Genomic DNA, 14,403 nt, shown 5'->3' with positions numbered 1-14,403 from the left:
CCCAAGTCCCTACCCAGCCTATGCATGAGACTAGTCCTGAGTAAAATACCTTAAAGCAATGATTTTTTTTTCTGTGGGTCAATATCTTCAATATTGTATACTATCTTCAAAGTAACTTTTGTTTTGAATTCCTAAGACTTATTTCTATCCCTGATTATCCTGAAGAGATAGCTGATATGTCAAAGACTTGTCTCAGTCCAGTTCAACAGCTGTGGACAGGAGTGTACATGGAAAACCTAGAATTAATAATTTCTTCAAGAAACCGGGCTAAGAGTTAAGGAAAGAGAGAGCCAATGATAGACCAAAGAATGTTATTTTTAAGTTTGGGAGAGGGTTTAGAATTTTTATAGGTTGAGAGGGAGAGAGCTAGTTAATGGAAGAGGGAAAATGACAGGTAAGAGGCAAGATTATAGAGCAAGGTTTTAGAGAAGAGCTGAATAGAACTACAATACAGGCAGGTTAGCCCTTAAAGTGGTACAGAGGGATTCATCAAATCCATGCAGTGGTCCCCTGTTTCTTGTCTACTGCTCAGTCTCAGAGTCCCCTGGCCCCAGCCAGTGTATTCTACAAGTAGGCAGAACCACACCAAATGATTCCTGTTGTTATGGTGTCAATTAAAAGGTTGATTTTTGTTGCAGGGGCAAATTATCAATGCATACAACACATTTTTCCAGGGTGGAACAATTTTACTTCTAGGAATACTTGAGTAGCTGAACATGTGACTTCATGATTATGCTGTTTTGTTCTTATGCATTTATTTATTTAATGAGCATGTGGCCCATGTAAAGGTCCCTGTGTTATGCGTCTCAGTTTACTCTCACAGTGTTCTTGAGAAATGAGTGACAGATATTATCCCCACAGGTATCAACATGATGGATCTGAGGTTCTTCAGGATGACATAGTCTTGGAGGTCACAGATGGCACAAATTCAGCAGAATTTGTTCTACACATTGAGGTGGGTAGGAAGTTTCCTCCCTGGATCAGAGAAGTAAAGCGTCTGGCTTGGAAACCTCTCAGTGTCCCTGATAGAACTTGAAGCACACGGCTTCAAAGCAAGAGAATGCCTTCAGATACCTTTGTGTGTCTCAGGCTGTAGAGACCGCAGTTATATTGGTGAAATGGGAGCACTGTTCTCTCTCTCCAAGGCATTTAAAGGTAGAATTAGCTTGGTCTCAAATCTAGATACTTAATTTAAAAAATATTTGGTTCTATGTACTTTTTTTTTTTTTTACTGTAACACTCAAGTTTTTATTTACCAGGTTGGTAGGTAGCTAGCAACACTGGAGCTTTAAACAAATGGAGAAAAAATAAGCAAAAAGTTGTGCGAACCTGAAGGTCTTAGGGGAACACCTGGGGTTCTCTGCTGAGTGGCGACCAAGTCCCTGAGCCTGACTTATACTTTGCAGGGTTGGGGAACCAGTGACAGAAAGATCTTCAGAAAAACTCACCAGTTTCCCTGCAGAACCACTAAGCATTCTCGTGGCACTAAATTCCGGGACTTTTGGTTAGAATTTTGTCAGATATTTGTAATATGAAATTATTACCAATGGTGATAACTAAGTTTTTGTAGGATATTTTCCAGTTAGTAATACATGAAGAGTGTTCCCACAATCTGTTGTTTTAAGAAGCAGATAGAAAGGAATTATCTCCATTTCATAGCTAAGGACACTTAGACTCATCAACTTTCAATGACTTCCCCTAGACATTAACTTGACCATGAGGACCTGGGCTAGCCTTTCCACTCTGTAACTTAGCAGTGTTTTTCCTTCTCCCTCTGCCATGCATCAGCTTTGCCAACTGATTATAAGGACCATGCTTGCCCATAGTTCCTACGCCCTTCTCTGTATGCCAGGCCTGTTTTCCTACTTAGTCCTCGTATGGCCTTTGAGATTTGGATGAAGAGCAGGATGCTACTTCAGCTTTCAAAACTTTTCTGGGTTACTTTTTTTTCCCTTTTATCACAGCTACTAACACACTGGCTGCTTGGGACACCCACATCCTGTATCAGAGTGCCTGGGGTTGAGTTCAGGCTCCACTTTTGAGTCCAGCTTCCTACTGATGTGCACCATGGGAGGCAGAAGGTGATGGCTCAAGTAGTTGGGTCCCTGCCACTGCATGTTGGAGATCTGGATTGAGTTTTGGGCTCCTGACTTCAGCCGGGACCAGTCCCAGCTGTGACAGGCATTTAGGAATTCAATCAGTGGATAGAGGATCTCTCTCTCTCTCTCTCTCTCTCTCTTTTTAGAGGAAAGGATTATTGTTGCATGGAGGAAGCCGGGACAGGGGGAGGGGTGGTGAGATGGAGAGAGATGACGTGTGTGGGAAGCAGGTCCTGTTATACCTTTTCGGGGGCAGGGAGATAGGATCAACAAGTCCCGCTATGAGGGACTGACATCTGTGGTTGGGCCATTTGGTCACTTGGCTTCTAGCAATGGTGGCAGGGGCTAGAGTGGAGGATGGTGTCCCAGGGCTTAGGTTGCAGCACAGATAAGACTGCACCATTTTACTAACATTCCCCCCTTTTGTTTTTTAATAAACAAGTATTGTATGGGATTATATCAGCCCCCAAAGTCCAGGAAGGGTGGAGGGATGATGATCTGACTTTAGAGCTACTTCCTGCTGACATGGGGCAATGAGTTACTCTCTGCTGGCATGGGGCGATGTCTCAAGCTGTGATCTCCTGGGTGGGTAGCTGTGTATATCCCTGTAGCAGCATTTAGTTGACCACCTGGCTGGTGAAGGCTTTGGTTTGTTCCATTACCAACTCCTGTAAACACTCAAACAGACACAGTAGTATAAAAGCCAGGGTGAGAACAGCAGCCAATGGTATTAGGAGTGGCATTAACCAAGGAATGAGAGGATTTCATAGAGGAGAGGAAATGGGGGGGTCTCTGGGCCCTTGTGAAGACTGTCTGATGGATGTGGTTTTACCTGGCCTGATTGGTTAACATAATAACAATACCGTTAAGGTTGGTCTGTTCTGCAGTATCACGCCTGTTAGTGAGGAGATCTGGCTTTGGAGACCTTGGATGGCATCAGCTGAGATCTCAATGGACCTAGTGAACTCCTCTTGTAACTGTTGGAGTTGTTTTGGAGTTGATATAACATTGTGGCCCGAAGTCTATCTCTTTTTAAAAAGATTTATGTATTTATTTGAAAGGCAGCATTACGGAGGGAGGGAGGGAGGGAGGGAGAGCGAGCAAGCGAGAGAGAATGAGAATCTTCTGTCTGCTACTTCACTCTCTAAATGGCTGCAATGGCTAGAACTTGACCAGGCTGAAGCCAGGAGCAGCTTCTTGGTATCCCAGAGGGATAGCAGGGGTCTGAGCACATGGGCCATCTTTCACTGCTTTCCCCAGGCCGTTAGCAGGGAGCTGGATCGGAAGTGGAACAGCCAGGACATGAACTGGTGCCCATATGGAATTCCAGAGTTGGAGCTGGCAACTTAGCCTGCTTTTGCCACAATACTGTTCCCAATCTCGGTATGTCTCCCTGCCTCTGTCTATATCTCACTGCCATTCAAGTAAGTTAAAAAAAAAAAAAGGAGAGCAGACTTTTAGGGGACAAAGCCTCAAGTCTGTTTCCATCTGTGACTGTCTTATTACTGACAATAAGCAATGCATTTAGGGGAAACAATTTGCTTATTGTTATTTTTAAACAATAGAGCATGATCTATGAGAACCAACAGAAGCAGAACCAACTTTTGGGCCAGTGTTTATAATATTTCTTTACCCAGAAGTAATGTTCTTAGTTTTATTGGCTTCGGACTTTATTATCCATTTGAAAACTGAAGCTCTTTTGTGAGCTGCTGTAAAATGGTCATCATTGAATTTATTCGTGAGATTCCTTAGCATCAGGATCAATGAGAGTGTCTTTAATTAATTCACTTGGAGGCCATGATCAAAGATAATCTTTCTTAACAAGCTAATAGAAAATAAAGAATACTGTATGCTCTCATTTTTGGCTTTTTATTAAATAATTATGCCTAGGGTTTCCAACTCTCCCATCCTACCCATTAAAGGAATGTGCCCGCATAACTTCATGCTTGTTTCAGAGTTGTTAGCCTGCTTAAGGAGCAGGATAATCAGGGCTTATATACATAGTTATATCCACTCATTCATTTATTCAGCAAATATTTATTAAGTGCCTCTATGTGCCAGATCTTAAGATAGATACTTGAGCTACAATGATCAAGACAGGGGTAGGCTCTGTGGCGGAGCTGGTAAAGCAGTGCTGGCATTCCATATGGGTGCCGGTTTGAGTTCCGGCTGCTTCACTTCCAATCCAGCTCTCTACTGTGGCCTGGGAAAGCAGTAGAAGATGGCCCAAGTCCTTAGGATCCTGCACCTGTGTGGGAGACCTGGAAGAAGCTCCAGGCTTCTGGCTTTAGATTGGCCCAGCTCTGGCCATTGTGGTCATTTGGAGAGTGAATCAGTGGATAGAAGATGTCTCTCTCTCTGCCTGTGCCTCTATCTCTGCTTTTGCCTCTCTGTAACTCTGCCTTTCAAATAAACAAATCAATCTTTTTGAAAAAGATCAAGACAAACAGAGTCCCTCTTCTAGAGGCTACTGCCCAGAGCTGAAGACCAGGCATTAAAGAGGTGACCACCATGGTCATGAATTGGTTAAAAACTTAGATGTGTTCTATAAATAAGCAAAGTGCTAAAAGAGAACAATGATAGTAGCCCCTAAATTAGCTTCCCTAAAGAATCTACATGTAACCCCAAAGGAGGAGTTCTGAACAGAGTTGGAGACAGAGCAGAACCAGGCAAGGTGAAGAGAGAGAACAAAGGCCTTGAGTGGGTTGGGGTGGTAAAGGCATCCCTCACTGTGGGTGAGGCCAGAGGTTCCCAGGAGAAGCCATCAAAGGTCCTCACAGGGCAGTGACTAGAAATTGATTTTTTTTAAATAAGATTTTTTTATAATTTGAAAGAGTGACAAGGGTAGGTGGGAGGAGGGAAAAGTAGAGAGGTCAATCTTCCAACTGTTATTTCAATCCCAGATGGCTGCAACAACCAGGGCTGGTCCAGGCTAAAGACACATGGTGGCAAGGGTCCAACCACTTGGGCCATCTTCTGCTGCCTTCCCAGGCACGTTAGCAGGGAGTTGGATTAGAAGTGGAGCAGCTAGGACTCAAACCAGCACTCTGATATGGTATGCCAGCGACCCAAGTGGTGGCTTAAACAGCTGTGCCACCATGCTGTCCCCTTGAAATCAACATTTTTAAAAATACCACTTCGGCTGAAGCATGAAGGAAAGAAATGGAGGGTTGAAAGAACTCATAAGTGAGTCTTGCCCTATTTAGAGTACCTACTAGGCTGTGGCTATGAACGTACGTGCAGAATGCCCCTTTTCCTTGTTTGGAAGACACACTGTATCCGTTTTCTAGGTGATCATTCTAAGTTCAGAGAGCCAGCAGGATCCATGTTACTTTCCTTTTCCTGCTACCTGGAGCATTATTTTCATGCAAGTGAGAGAAAAGCGTTTTGTCAAGTTGAAATCTGGTGCTGATTAAATAGTTTCGGAGTTTCCACTCTCACATGGTTTGAAATGCAGCTGCTGCATATTGTAAGCCCAGAGCAAGTTCCTGGCTGGCAGGAAGTTGCTGGTGGAGGAAAGCTTTGTAATCACCAAGTCATTTAAAATAAAAATAACATTGATGCAGTAAATGGAAATGCATTAGACCACAAGGACCAGCATTCCTCTGGAATATGTGTGGATTTAACCACAGAGGACGGGGCTTTGATGAAGAACACTTTATATTACATTTATATTTTGTCTGAGAACAAATGAGAGCTCTGAGTCCCAAATCGTAACCACGTTCTCCCAAATGCTTCTCGTGTGGGGCATTCCTCGCAAGATGGTTCGTGTGGGGAAAATTGCAAGACGCAGGCTGCTTGGCCAAGTTCCACGGCTATTGTTTCACATATCTGGAAGACGTAAATAATGTCTGTCGCTCGGACTAGGAGCTGTGAGTTACCAGTTGGGCGATTTTGTCATTTTTTTCTTTTTTTTTTTAAATGTGCATTTTTCTCCTGCTTAGGTATTCCCTGTAAATGACGAACCCCCGGTCCTGAAGGCTGACCTCGTCCCCGTGATGCACTGCTCCGAGGGTGGGGAGGTGGTCATCACCCCTGAACATGTTTTTGCCACTGATGTGGACAGTGATGACCTGAAGCTGACGTTTGTGGTTGTGCGAGCACCTGAGCATGGGGTAGTGAGCAAAGCTGGAGTCCCTGTGGTTCAGTTCTCTCAGAGCGATGTTATCGCAGGGGCTGTGACATATAAACACACAGGTAAGTGACAGCATGACTCAAGGGGCATTGCAATGAAAACGTGGGAGTTTCAGTCCACCCTGTGCTACAGGCTCAGATAATCTAGTGGTCTTGATACTTGCTTCCATTAAAATAAAGATGCATAGGTGAGGGCTTGGAACAACGATTAAGATGCCACTTGGATTATCCACATCATAGTGCCCAGATCTGAGTCCAAGGTCTGGTCCCAATTCCAGTCTCCTGCTAATACACACTCTGAGAGGCAGCAGGTGATGACTTAAGTGTTTGGGTTACCCTCACCCTTGGGGGAGACCTGGATTGAGTTCCTGGCTCCTGGCTCTAGCCTGGCCCACCTTGGCTGTTGCAGGTATTTGGGGACTAACAGATGAAGATCTCTGTCTGACTTTCAAATAAATGAATAATTTTTTGAAAAAGATACAGCTGCAGTCTATACCTCATGTTTGCCTCATCACCCCACATAGAGGTGTTTCTCATTCAGAGTGCAGAGAGAGTGAGAGAGTGTGTGTGTGTGTTAGCTGCTGTTCTACTCCTGATCACACAGGACTCCTATTTACTCTGTGATTCCCCTCATCTCCTTTTTGGCAAATTTGAAGAATACTTATTTGACCATCATAGCTTATGGATCCATCAATCATAACAGAAATGCCTGAAGTAGGTTCCATAATGTAATTACATTATTAATTTTTAGAAAGCTCACTGATCACCAGCTAGCTCCTAAAAAGTAGCTCATCTGCTTTTTGAACTGCTTAAAAGTAATGAGGGTATGTTGAACTTTATTTAACTTGCCCACAGCACATGATAGTGTGAGTACGGGTAGGGTATACAGCAAAAGCCTGGTTATAAATACTGTGCCTAGTTGCTGCTGTCACATGATATTGGGTCAAGGTGGCATTAATTTCCCACATGATATGTAAAATTAACAAAAATGTTAATTTTAATATGATTATCTGCAAGTTACATAAGGCTAGGCACTATGGGATTACAGTGGGGTCTAATCCAGACCTTGCTAGGAAGGACTTTTAATATTTAATAAAATGGGGCTGGTGTTTTGTATAGTGGATAAAACCACCATGACATCCCATAACGGTGCCAGTTTGTATCCCAGCTGCTCCACATCTGATTCAGCTCCCTGCTAATGGCCTAGGAAATGCAGCAGAAGATGGCCCAAGTGTTGGGACCCTGCTACACACATGGGAGACCTGGAAGAAGCTCCTGGCTCCAGGCTCCAGCCTGGTCCTGCCCTGGCCATTACAGCCATCTGGGGAGTGAACCAATGGATGGAAGATCTCTCTCTTTCCCTCTGTAACTCTGACTTTCAAACAACTAAATCTTTAAACAAAGTTCATATACAGAGAGGACAACAGGACATATCTGCTCATCATCATGTCATCTACAGCCTGGGGGGCAGTACTTCCTCAGTGATGATGGCTGTGGGGAGCAACTCGGACTAGACTAAGTTACTGGAATTAAGACTTATTCTATGCATCTGCTCTCCCACAATATGGCACTGAGAAGGGAGTAAACAACTTCTACTTAGCTGCCTCTTGCCAACTTGAGTGATGACCTGCAGGAGCTGATCCTGCTCCTGATTGGAGGAGAGCAGCGTACTCGGCGTGTGGGTAGCAGAGTTGGGATTGGTGAAAGAGGACTATAAAGGAGGAGAGAGACAACATGCACCAGGAACATCTAAAGGGAACATCCGGATAACATCTGAGCAGCCCCCGAGAGAGCTGGCCGGCGGTGTGCCGCTCCCCCGTGGAAGTGGGGAAAGTGGCAGGGGGCACCGCCCTTCCGCGGAGGTGGAAGGGTCGGCAGCCAACCCGGGAAGAACCAGCAGCAAACCCGGAAAGGGCCGAGCAGACAAAAGAACAGCGCAGGGTCCTGTGTCATTCCTCCGTGAAGAGGGGGAGCGACAGATGGCGTGGATTTCCTCTGGCTGACGAAAATTATAAGGCAGAGACACAGAGAAAGACCAAGAGATTGAGATCTTCCATCTACTGGTTCACTCCCCAAATACCTTCAATAACTAGGGCTGGGCTAGGCTGAAGTTAAGAGTCTAATTTTTTAAGATTTATTTATTTGAGAAGCAGAGTTACAGAGAGAGAGAGACAGACAGACAGACAGACAGACACTGAGACTGACACTGACTTCCATCTGCTAGTTCACTTTCCATACGGCTGCAATGGCCAGAGCTGAGCCAATCCAAAGCAAGGAGCTTCTTCCAGGTCTCCCACGTATGTGCAGGGGCCCAAGGACTTGGGCCATCTTCTACTGCTTTCCCAGGCCATAGCAGAGAGCTGGAGTGAAAGTGGAGCAGCCGGGACTGGAATCAGCACCCATATGGGATGCTGGCACTGCAGGTAGCAGCTTTACCCACTATGCCACAGCGTCGGCTCCCCAAAGCTGAGAGTCTTGAACTCATTTCATGTCTCTCATGTGAGTGACAGGGACCCAAGTACTTAAGCATCACCTTCTGCCTCCCATGGTGCACATTAGCAAGAAGCTGGAATTGGAAGCTAAACTGAGACTGGAATCAGGCACTCTAATAGCCCAAGTGGTATCCTCACCACTGTGTCAAATACCCACCCCTCATGCCAGCTTTAACCACACTCTGCTATGGTTTCCTGGCTACTAATATCTGCAGATTTCATAGTGGAAACATTATTGGCATATGTGAGAACCAGTGATGGCACAAGGAAGAACTACCAGAATTCAAATGATTTTCTTGTTTGAAGAGTCAGAGAAATCAAGTGGTGAGGGAGGGCAAGGACTCAGGAAGAGGGGTGGAGATAGCTAACGAGTTATCTGGAAGTAGGAGAAAATGTTTAAAAATAACATCTTTCATGTGTATTTTCGCAAACAATACAAGGATACTGGTTGTGTCTTGGCTAATGAATTACTGTGGAACACTTCTATCGCTCCACCAGACATCTTTTCTCTTTAAGTTGTATCTGCCTTTCCTCTTGTCTGTGTTTGGTCTTAGGGAAGCTGTCACTGTTTCCTGGTCCAGGAAGTGCAGCTCATGTGCTGTTGCCCCTCTTTTTGAGTTTCTCGCTAGATCTGAAACAGACCGGCAGAAATCAGATCTAGAGACTCTTCTGGGCCCCTTTGGTCGTTGAGTCACAATTTTAGCAATTTTGGCAGGCTCATGCAGTACAGGTAAAGGGGTGAGAAGAGTTGGTCTTCTCTTCCAGTGCTATATCCCAAGTGCTGACCACTGGGTGTACATATTGCTAGATTTTTTCTAGTGTAATGGCCATGTAAGGGAGTGCTAACTAATTTTTTTAAAAGTAAGATCTTAGGACATTGGGACAAATTGTGTATCTCAAATAGATAGTTTTCAGTCATGTTACTAAATTAGAAGAAATACTGCGTTCAAAGGATGTTTTCATAGTTGCATGCTGTGTTTGCTTATAATGCTCACTTATTTACTCAATAGGTAATTACTCAGCACTATGCCATGACCAGCGTAAAGAACCCCAGTATTGCAGACTTAAGTTTCAGTGAGTCATCTGGCCCCCTCTTGCTTCTGTGCATCGATTACAATGACCACCCAAGAATAGTTTTATCAGCATTATTTTACTTGCTTTCTGTGATTATAAAAAGAATCCATGCTCATTACAGAAAACTTGAAAAGAATGGAAAATATAAGAAGTATTTACTGGCATATTAAGCCTGTGATTATAGAGTAGACTGAAATTGTGTTTTTGCGAAAATTAAAGAAAAAAAGAAGGAAGGAGGGGATTGTGGCAGGGAAGGAAGGAGGGAAATATGGTTATCTTCTTAGAATTGTACCTATGACATACATGAAATCTGTTCTTTTTATGTTAATAAAAATGTAAGAATATATACAGAAGTATTGACAATTAACACCTCTCAAAGATAATCTCTGTTGGTATTTCAGGATCACAGTATTTTCTTTTTTCTAATCATATTGTATATGCCATCTTGTACATTACTTTTTTATTTAGAATATTGAAAATATTTTAAATGGTATAAGCTTTAACAACTGAATATTTTACTTGTAGAAGTACATTATTAGTTTGCTTTTCCTCCAATATTAAACATGAAATCATTAAAATTTTTTCTTTTAAATCACAGTATGATTAACGTTTTTAAGTGTAAATCAACCCTTGCACTATTCTACTTCAAGGTAAAAAAGTCTTCCATCCCCAGTGTAGCCTTTTTAATCATTTAATTTTTAGCCTACCTTTCCAATTATTTCTTTAAGTACATCCAAATGTTCATGGAAAAAATGAGATTCTTGTATATCCTATGTGTTCATTGTGGAGAAATTAGTTATTGAATGTGTTTTGCTTGCCTTTTTCTTTTTAAGTGACATGTTTCTGCAATTTTTTTGTCTTTTTTTTCAATTTTATTTAAGGTATACAAGTGTCATGTATTTCATATATATGGAGTTAGGAACATAATTATACTTCCCTCCCTACCCTCCCTCCCACCCACTCTCCAACCCTTCTTCTTCTTCTTCCTTCTCCCATTCCCACTCTTAGTTTTTACAAAGATCTATTTTCAGTTTACCTATACTCATAAGGTTAACCCTATACTAAGTAAAGAGTTCAACAAATAGTATGAAGGAGAAAAACACTGTTCCTCAACAGAAGAGATAAGGGCTGTAAACAATCATCAAATCTCAAAATGTCCATTTCCATTTCTCTCTCCAACTATCTCTCCTGGCAGATCTTCTCTCCCAACTCAGTTCTGTGCCTCATCTGCCTGGCAAATGGCAAGTGGCAAATACTTGCTATCCCTTTACTGCCCAGCACAAAGCCATCAGAGCCAGCTGGAAAGACTTCCCTGACTTGCACATGTGTGTGTGCCCTGCGTGTACTCTCATCTTCTTTCACACTTAGCACCTCGTACTAAGTGTGGCTGAAGGACCATCCTCACTCAGTATCCACAGGGGATTATTACCAGGACTTCCTGTAGATACCCAAGTCTCACAGTGCTCAGGTCCTTTATGTAAAATGGTATGATATTCGCATACAACCTGCATAAATTTCCTTGTAAACTTTTTAAATCCTCTTAAGATGACTTCAAATATCTAGTACAATATAAAAGTTATGTAAGTAGTTGTTACTTTATATTGTTTAGGACATAATGACAAGGAGAAAAAGTATACTCATTCAAAATGCATGATTTTTTTTTCTAGAATATTTTTGATCTGGGTGTTTGAATCCATAGATATGGAAATCCTGGATATGGTGGTCTGACTGTATTTGAAATTGCCATTCAGTGGGTAAAAAGGGGTTTAATAGTAGCAATTTCTTGTGTGAAAATGTATTTAGTATGAAAGGCAGAGTGACACACAGAGAGGTAGAGAAACAGAAAGATCTTCCATCTTCTGGTTCATTGCCCAAATACCCACAAAGGTGGTGGGTAGGCCAGACCAAAGCCAGGGGGCCAGGAACCCCATCCCAAGTACTTGAGCCAGCATCTACTGCCTCTTAGTTGGAAGCTGGGAGTGGAAACCTGGTGTAGCCAGGACTTGAACTGGCACACTGATATGAGATGTGGGTATCCCAATCATCAGCTTAACCCATTGCAGCACAACACCTGCTCCAATATAGCAATGTCATGTATGCTCATAGCACATACAAACACCTGTGATTTTCTGACTTAACATGTCCCTCTTTCCCATTAGACTTTTTCAGTTCCCAGCACTCAGTTTGTCTTTTGGAACTTCATTTATTGAGTTAGTTATTTTATGAGAGAGAGAGAGAGAGAGAGAGAAAGAGAGAGAAAGAAAGAAACAAGAGCCTGGGAACTGAGAACTCAATCCAGGTCTTTCATGTGGATGGCAAGCACCCAACAATATGAGCCATCATCTGCTGCCTCCCCAGGTGTGTATCAACAGGAAGCTGGAATCAGGAGCAGCGCTGGGACTCAATTCCAGGCACTTTGACTTGGGGTGTGAGTGTTCCAAGCAGTGTCTTAACCACCGCACCAAATGCCAGCTCCTGACATTCTTTAGAAATGGCTTGTCTTTTTTTCTACTGTAGCAACCAAAACATTAATCATCCCATAGTAGGTACTAAATAAATATTTATCCAGTGAGTGAATGGTAAGAGTTTTAAGCCAATAAAAAAGGAAAAAAGGTAATTTAAGCCAATTTGATTTTTGTAACTATTCACAGGTGAGAGACCTCTTACACTGACTTTTCCCAAAGTTGAAGACTGGTTGTTTCTAACTCTATCAACTTCAATTCTGTGGGTTTTTTTTTTTTTCAGTTTTCTCATCTTTAATAATTTTATTGCTCTGTAATGTTATCTCTAGATTTTCTTTGTCTGCCCTCTTCCCCTGGCCCTGTGAAGGGGATGTGTGAGAATCACCAAGAGCACAGATGTGGAGACATGGTGGCCCCTGGCGAGCCAGGACTCCTCCTCCATGCTGTCCAACCCAAGAGCAGGCTATCTTTCCTTCCTTCTCACTGTCTAACTTGGGGCTATTTTGAATCCTAAAAGGTCAGCAGAGGAACAAAAGAAGAAAAGCAAATGTCACTTCCTTTCCAAAGACTGTTGCTACTTTACAACATTTTGTCTGGTACATAATAAGGAAATATTGAAAGAAAACGACAAAAACGTAGATTACCTTTGTCTTTGACCACTCTGGAGTCCCCTGTGCCTTCTCATGTGCTGTGTGGTTGATGGTGGTCCATTGACAGTGGTGGTTAATGCAAAAGAAAAGCCAGTGGCCAATCGTGGGATGGAGGTTCCTTCTGTCTCTCCCTACACAGAACGATGATGAGGGCAGAATGAAACCATCACCAGTCTAGCTTCTCATCTCTCCCTTGTTCATTTGTGAACTGTCAGACCATCGTTAGCCCTGCTTTGCCTCCATATGGTGTTAGATGGCTGGCAGGGATTTCACCAGAGGCAACAGATGGACAACCGTTTTTGCATTATTTTCATGACTATGTTAAATTTCATAGTGATAAGATGAGGTTTTACATTTTATGCATGTAAGTTCCTTTCCTTCTCAGTTGCTGCTTGTAGAAGAGGTAGGAGTAGATTTCTTCTATGTGGTCTATATCTTTAAAAAGTCAGGTGTTAGATATAGTCGTGTCTTCCAGGTGGCGAGATTGGCCTCCTGCCTTGTTTTGACACCATCTCGTTGGTGGTTTCGGATGGAGATGCTGGCCCTTCTGTGAACGGCTGTTGCTACAACGGACCTAATCCATCTGTTCCTCTTCATGAGTCCTTCCCAGTGTATACTCTTAACATCACAGTGCATCCAGTGGACAACCAGCCACCTTCGCTTACAATCGGTGATGATGTTTTTTCTGTTAAAGTACTGTCCTCTTACTTGATGTCATATCTGTGGTTCAGTGAAATAATACCTTATTTATAGTCAAAATAGAAAATCATCATGAATTACCCCCCAATAATTGCTGCCACACAAATTTGTAGAAAACCCCAAATTTCCAAGAGATTACAAGTAAAATTTGATATTTGTGTATAACAAATGCAAGCATGTGTGTGTGTGTGTGTGTATGTGTATGTGTGTGAGAGAATAAGCATGTGTGTTTGTGTGTGTATTGGGACAAGGACAACATTAGAATCTACAAATTTTCTAGTTTATTTCACAGGGGAAGATATCATTTGCCTGCTAGAGAGAGGGAGAGTGATTTATTTTATCTGTAATAATTTCCATTAGAACAGAGTAAGTATACCAGAGAGACCATTTATATACATTTAACCTTATTTGCTTTTGAGAAAGTCATCTCTTCATAGGCATTATGTATATGTTCTGTCTCTCAGAAAAATATAAGCATATGTATGAATGTTATTGTAATTTGCAAACTATTTGCCAAGCAATGTTCTGGAAAGGAAGCATTATCCCAGCAGAATAATTAAGCACCAAGGCATGAAAAAAATGTTCTTTATACACAATTCATAATCGCTCTCAGGTAATTAACGCTCTGACAAACAGTAGGAACAACTGATCTTGAAGAGCACATAAACTACATTTAGTGGCTTATCATTAAAACAGCTTGGCAATTCTTCTTTTCATTTGTCACTTGGATAGAGACACCAGGGAAATCAGGGCTCCTTGAGAATGACTAAAGAGCTCTGCTGGAGCATTTCGT

At 42.5% G+C, this 14,403-nt stretch overlaps 1 protein-coding gene across 7 annotated transcripts in view; it reads left to right on the top strand.

Annotated features, from left to right (window-relative positions):
- FREM1 (FRAS1 related extracellular matrix 1) overlaps nucleotides 1–14,403 on the top strand; it is a 176,824-nt gene that overhangs the window by 81,627 nt on the left and 80,794 nt on the right. For all 7 annotated transcript variants that reach the window (XR_016223537.1, XR_011380085.2, XM_002708087.6 and 4 more), the window contains 3 exons: nucleotides 862–955; nucleotides 6,044–6,296; nucleotides 13,387–13,581. Coding sequence is in view for 5 of the 7 variants with exons in the window: in XM_002708087.6 (XP_002708133.3) it covers nucleotides 862–955; nucleotides 6,044–6,296; nucleotides 13,387–13,581 (542 nt within the window). In the remaining 2 variants the exon portion in view is untranslated. The remainder of the gene's footprint in view (nucleotides 1–861; nucleotides 956–6,043; nucleotides 6,297–13,386; nucleotides 13,582–14,403) is intronic.

The sequence above is a fragment of the Oryctolagus cuniculus genome, chromosome 1, assembly GCF_051225735.1.
Source record: "Oryctolagus cuniculus isolate XC-2025 breed Fujian yellow rabbit chromosome 1, ASM5122573v1, whole genome shotgun sequence".
Taxonomy (NCBI): Eukaryota; Metazoa; Chordata; class Mammalia; order Lagomorpha; family Leporidae; genus Oryctolagus; species Oryctolagus cuniculus.
This window is presented reverse-complemented; position numbering and strand designations above follow the sequence as displayed.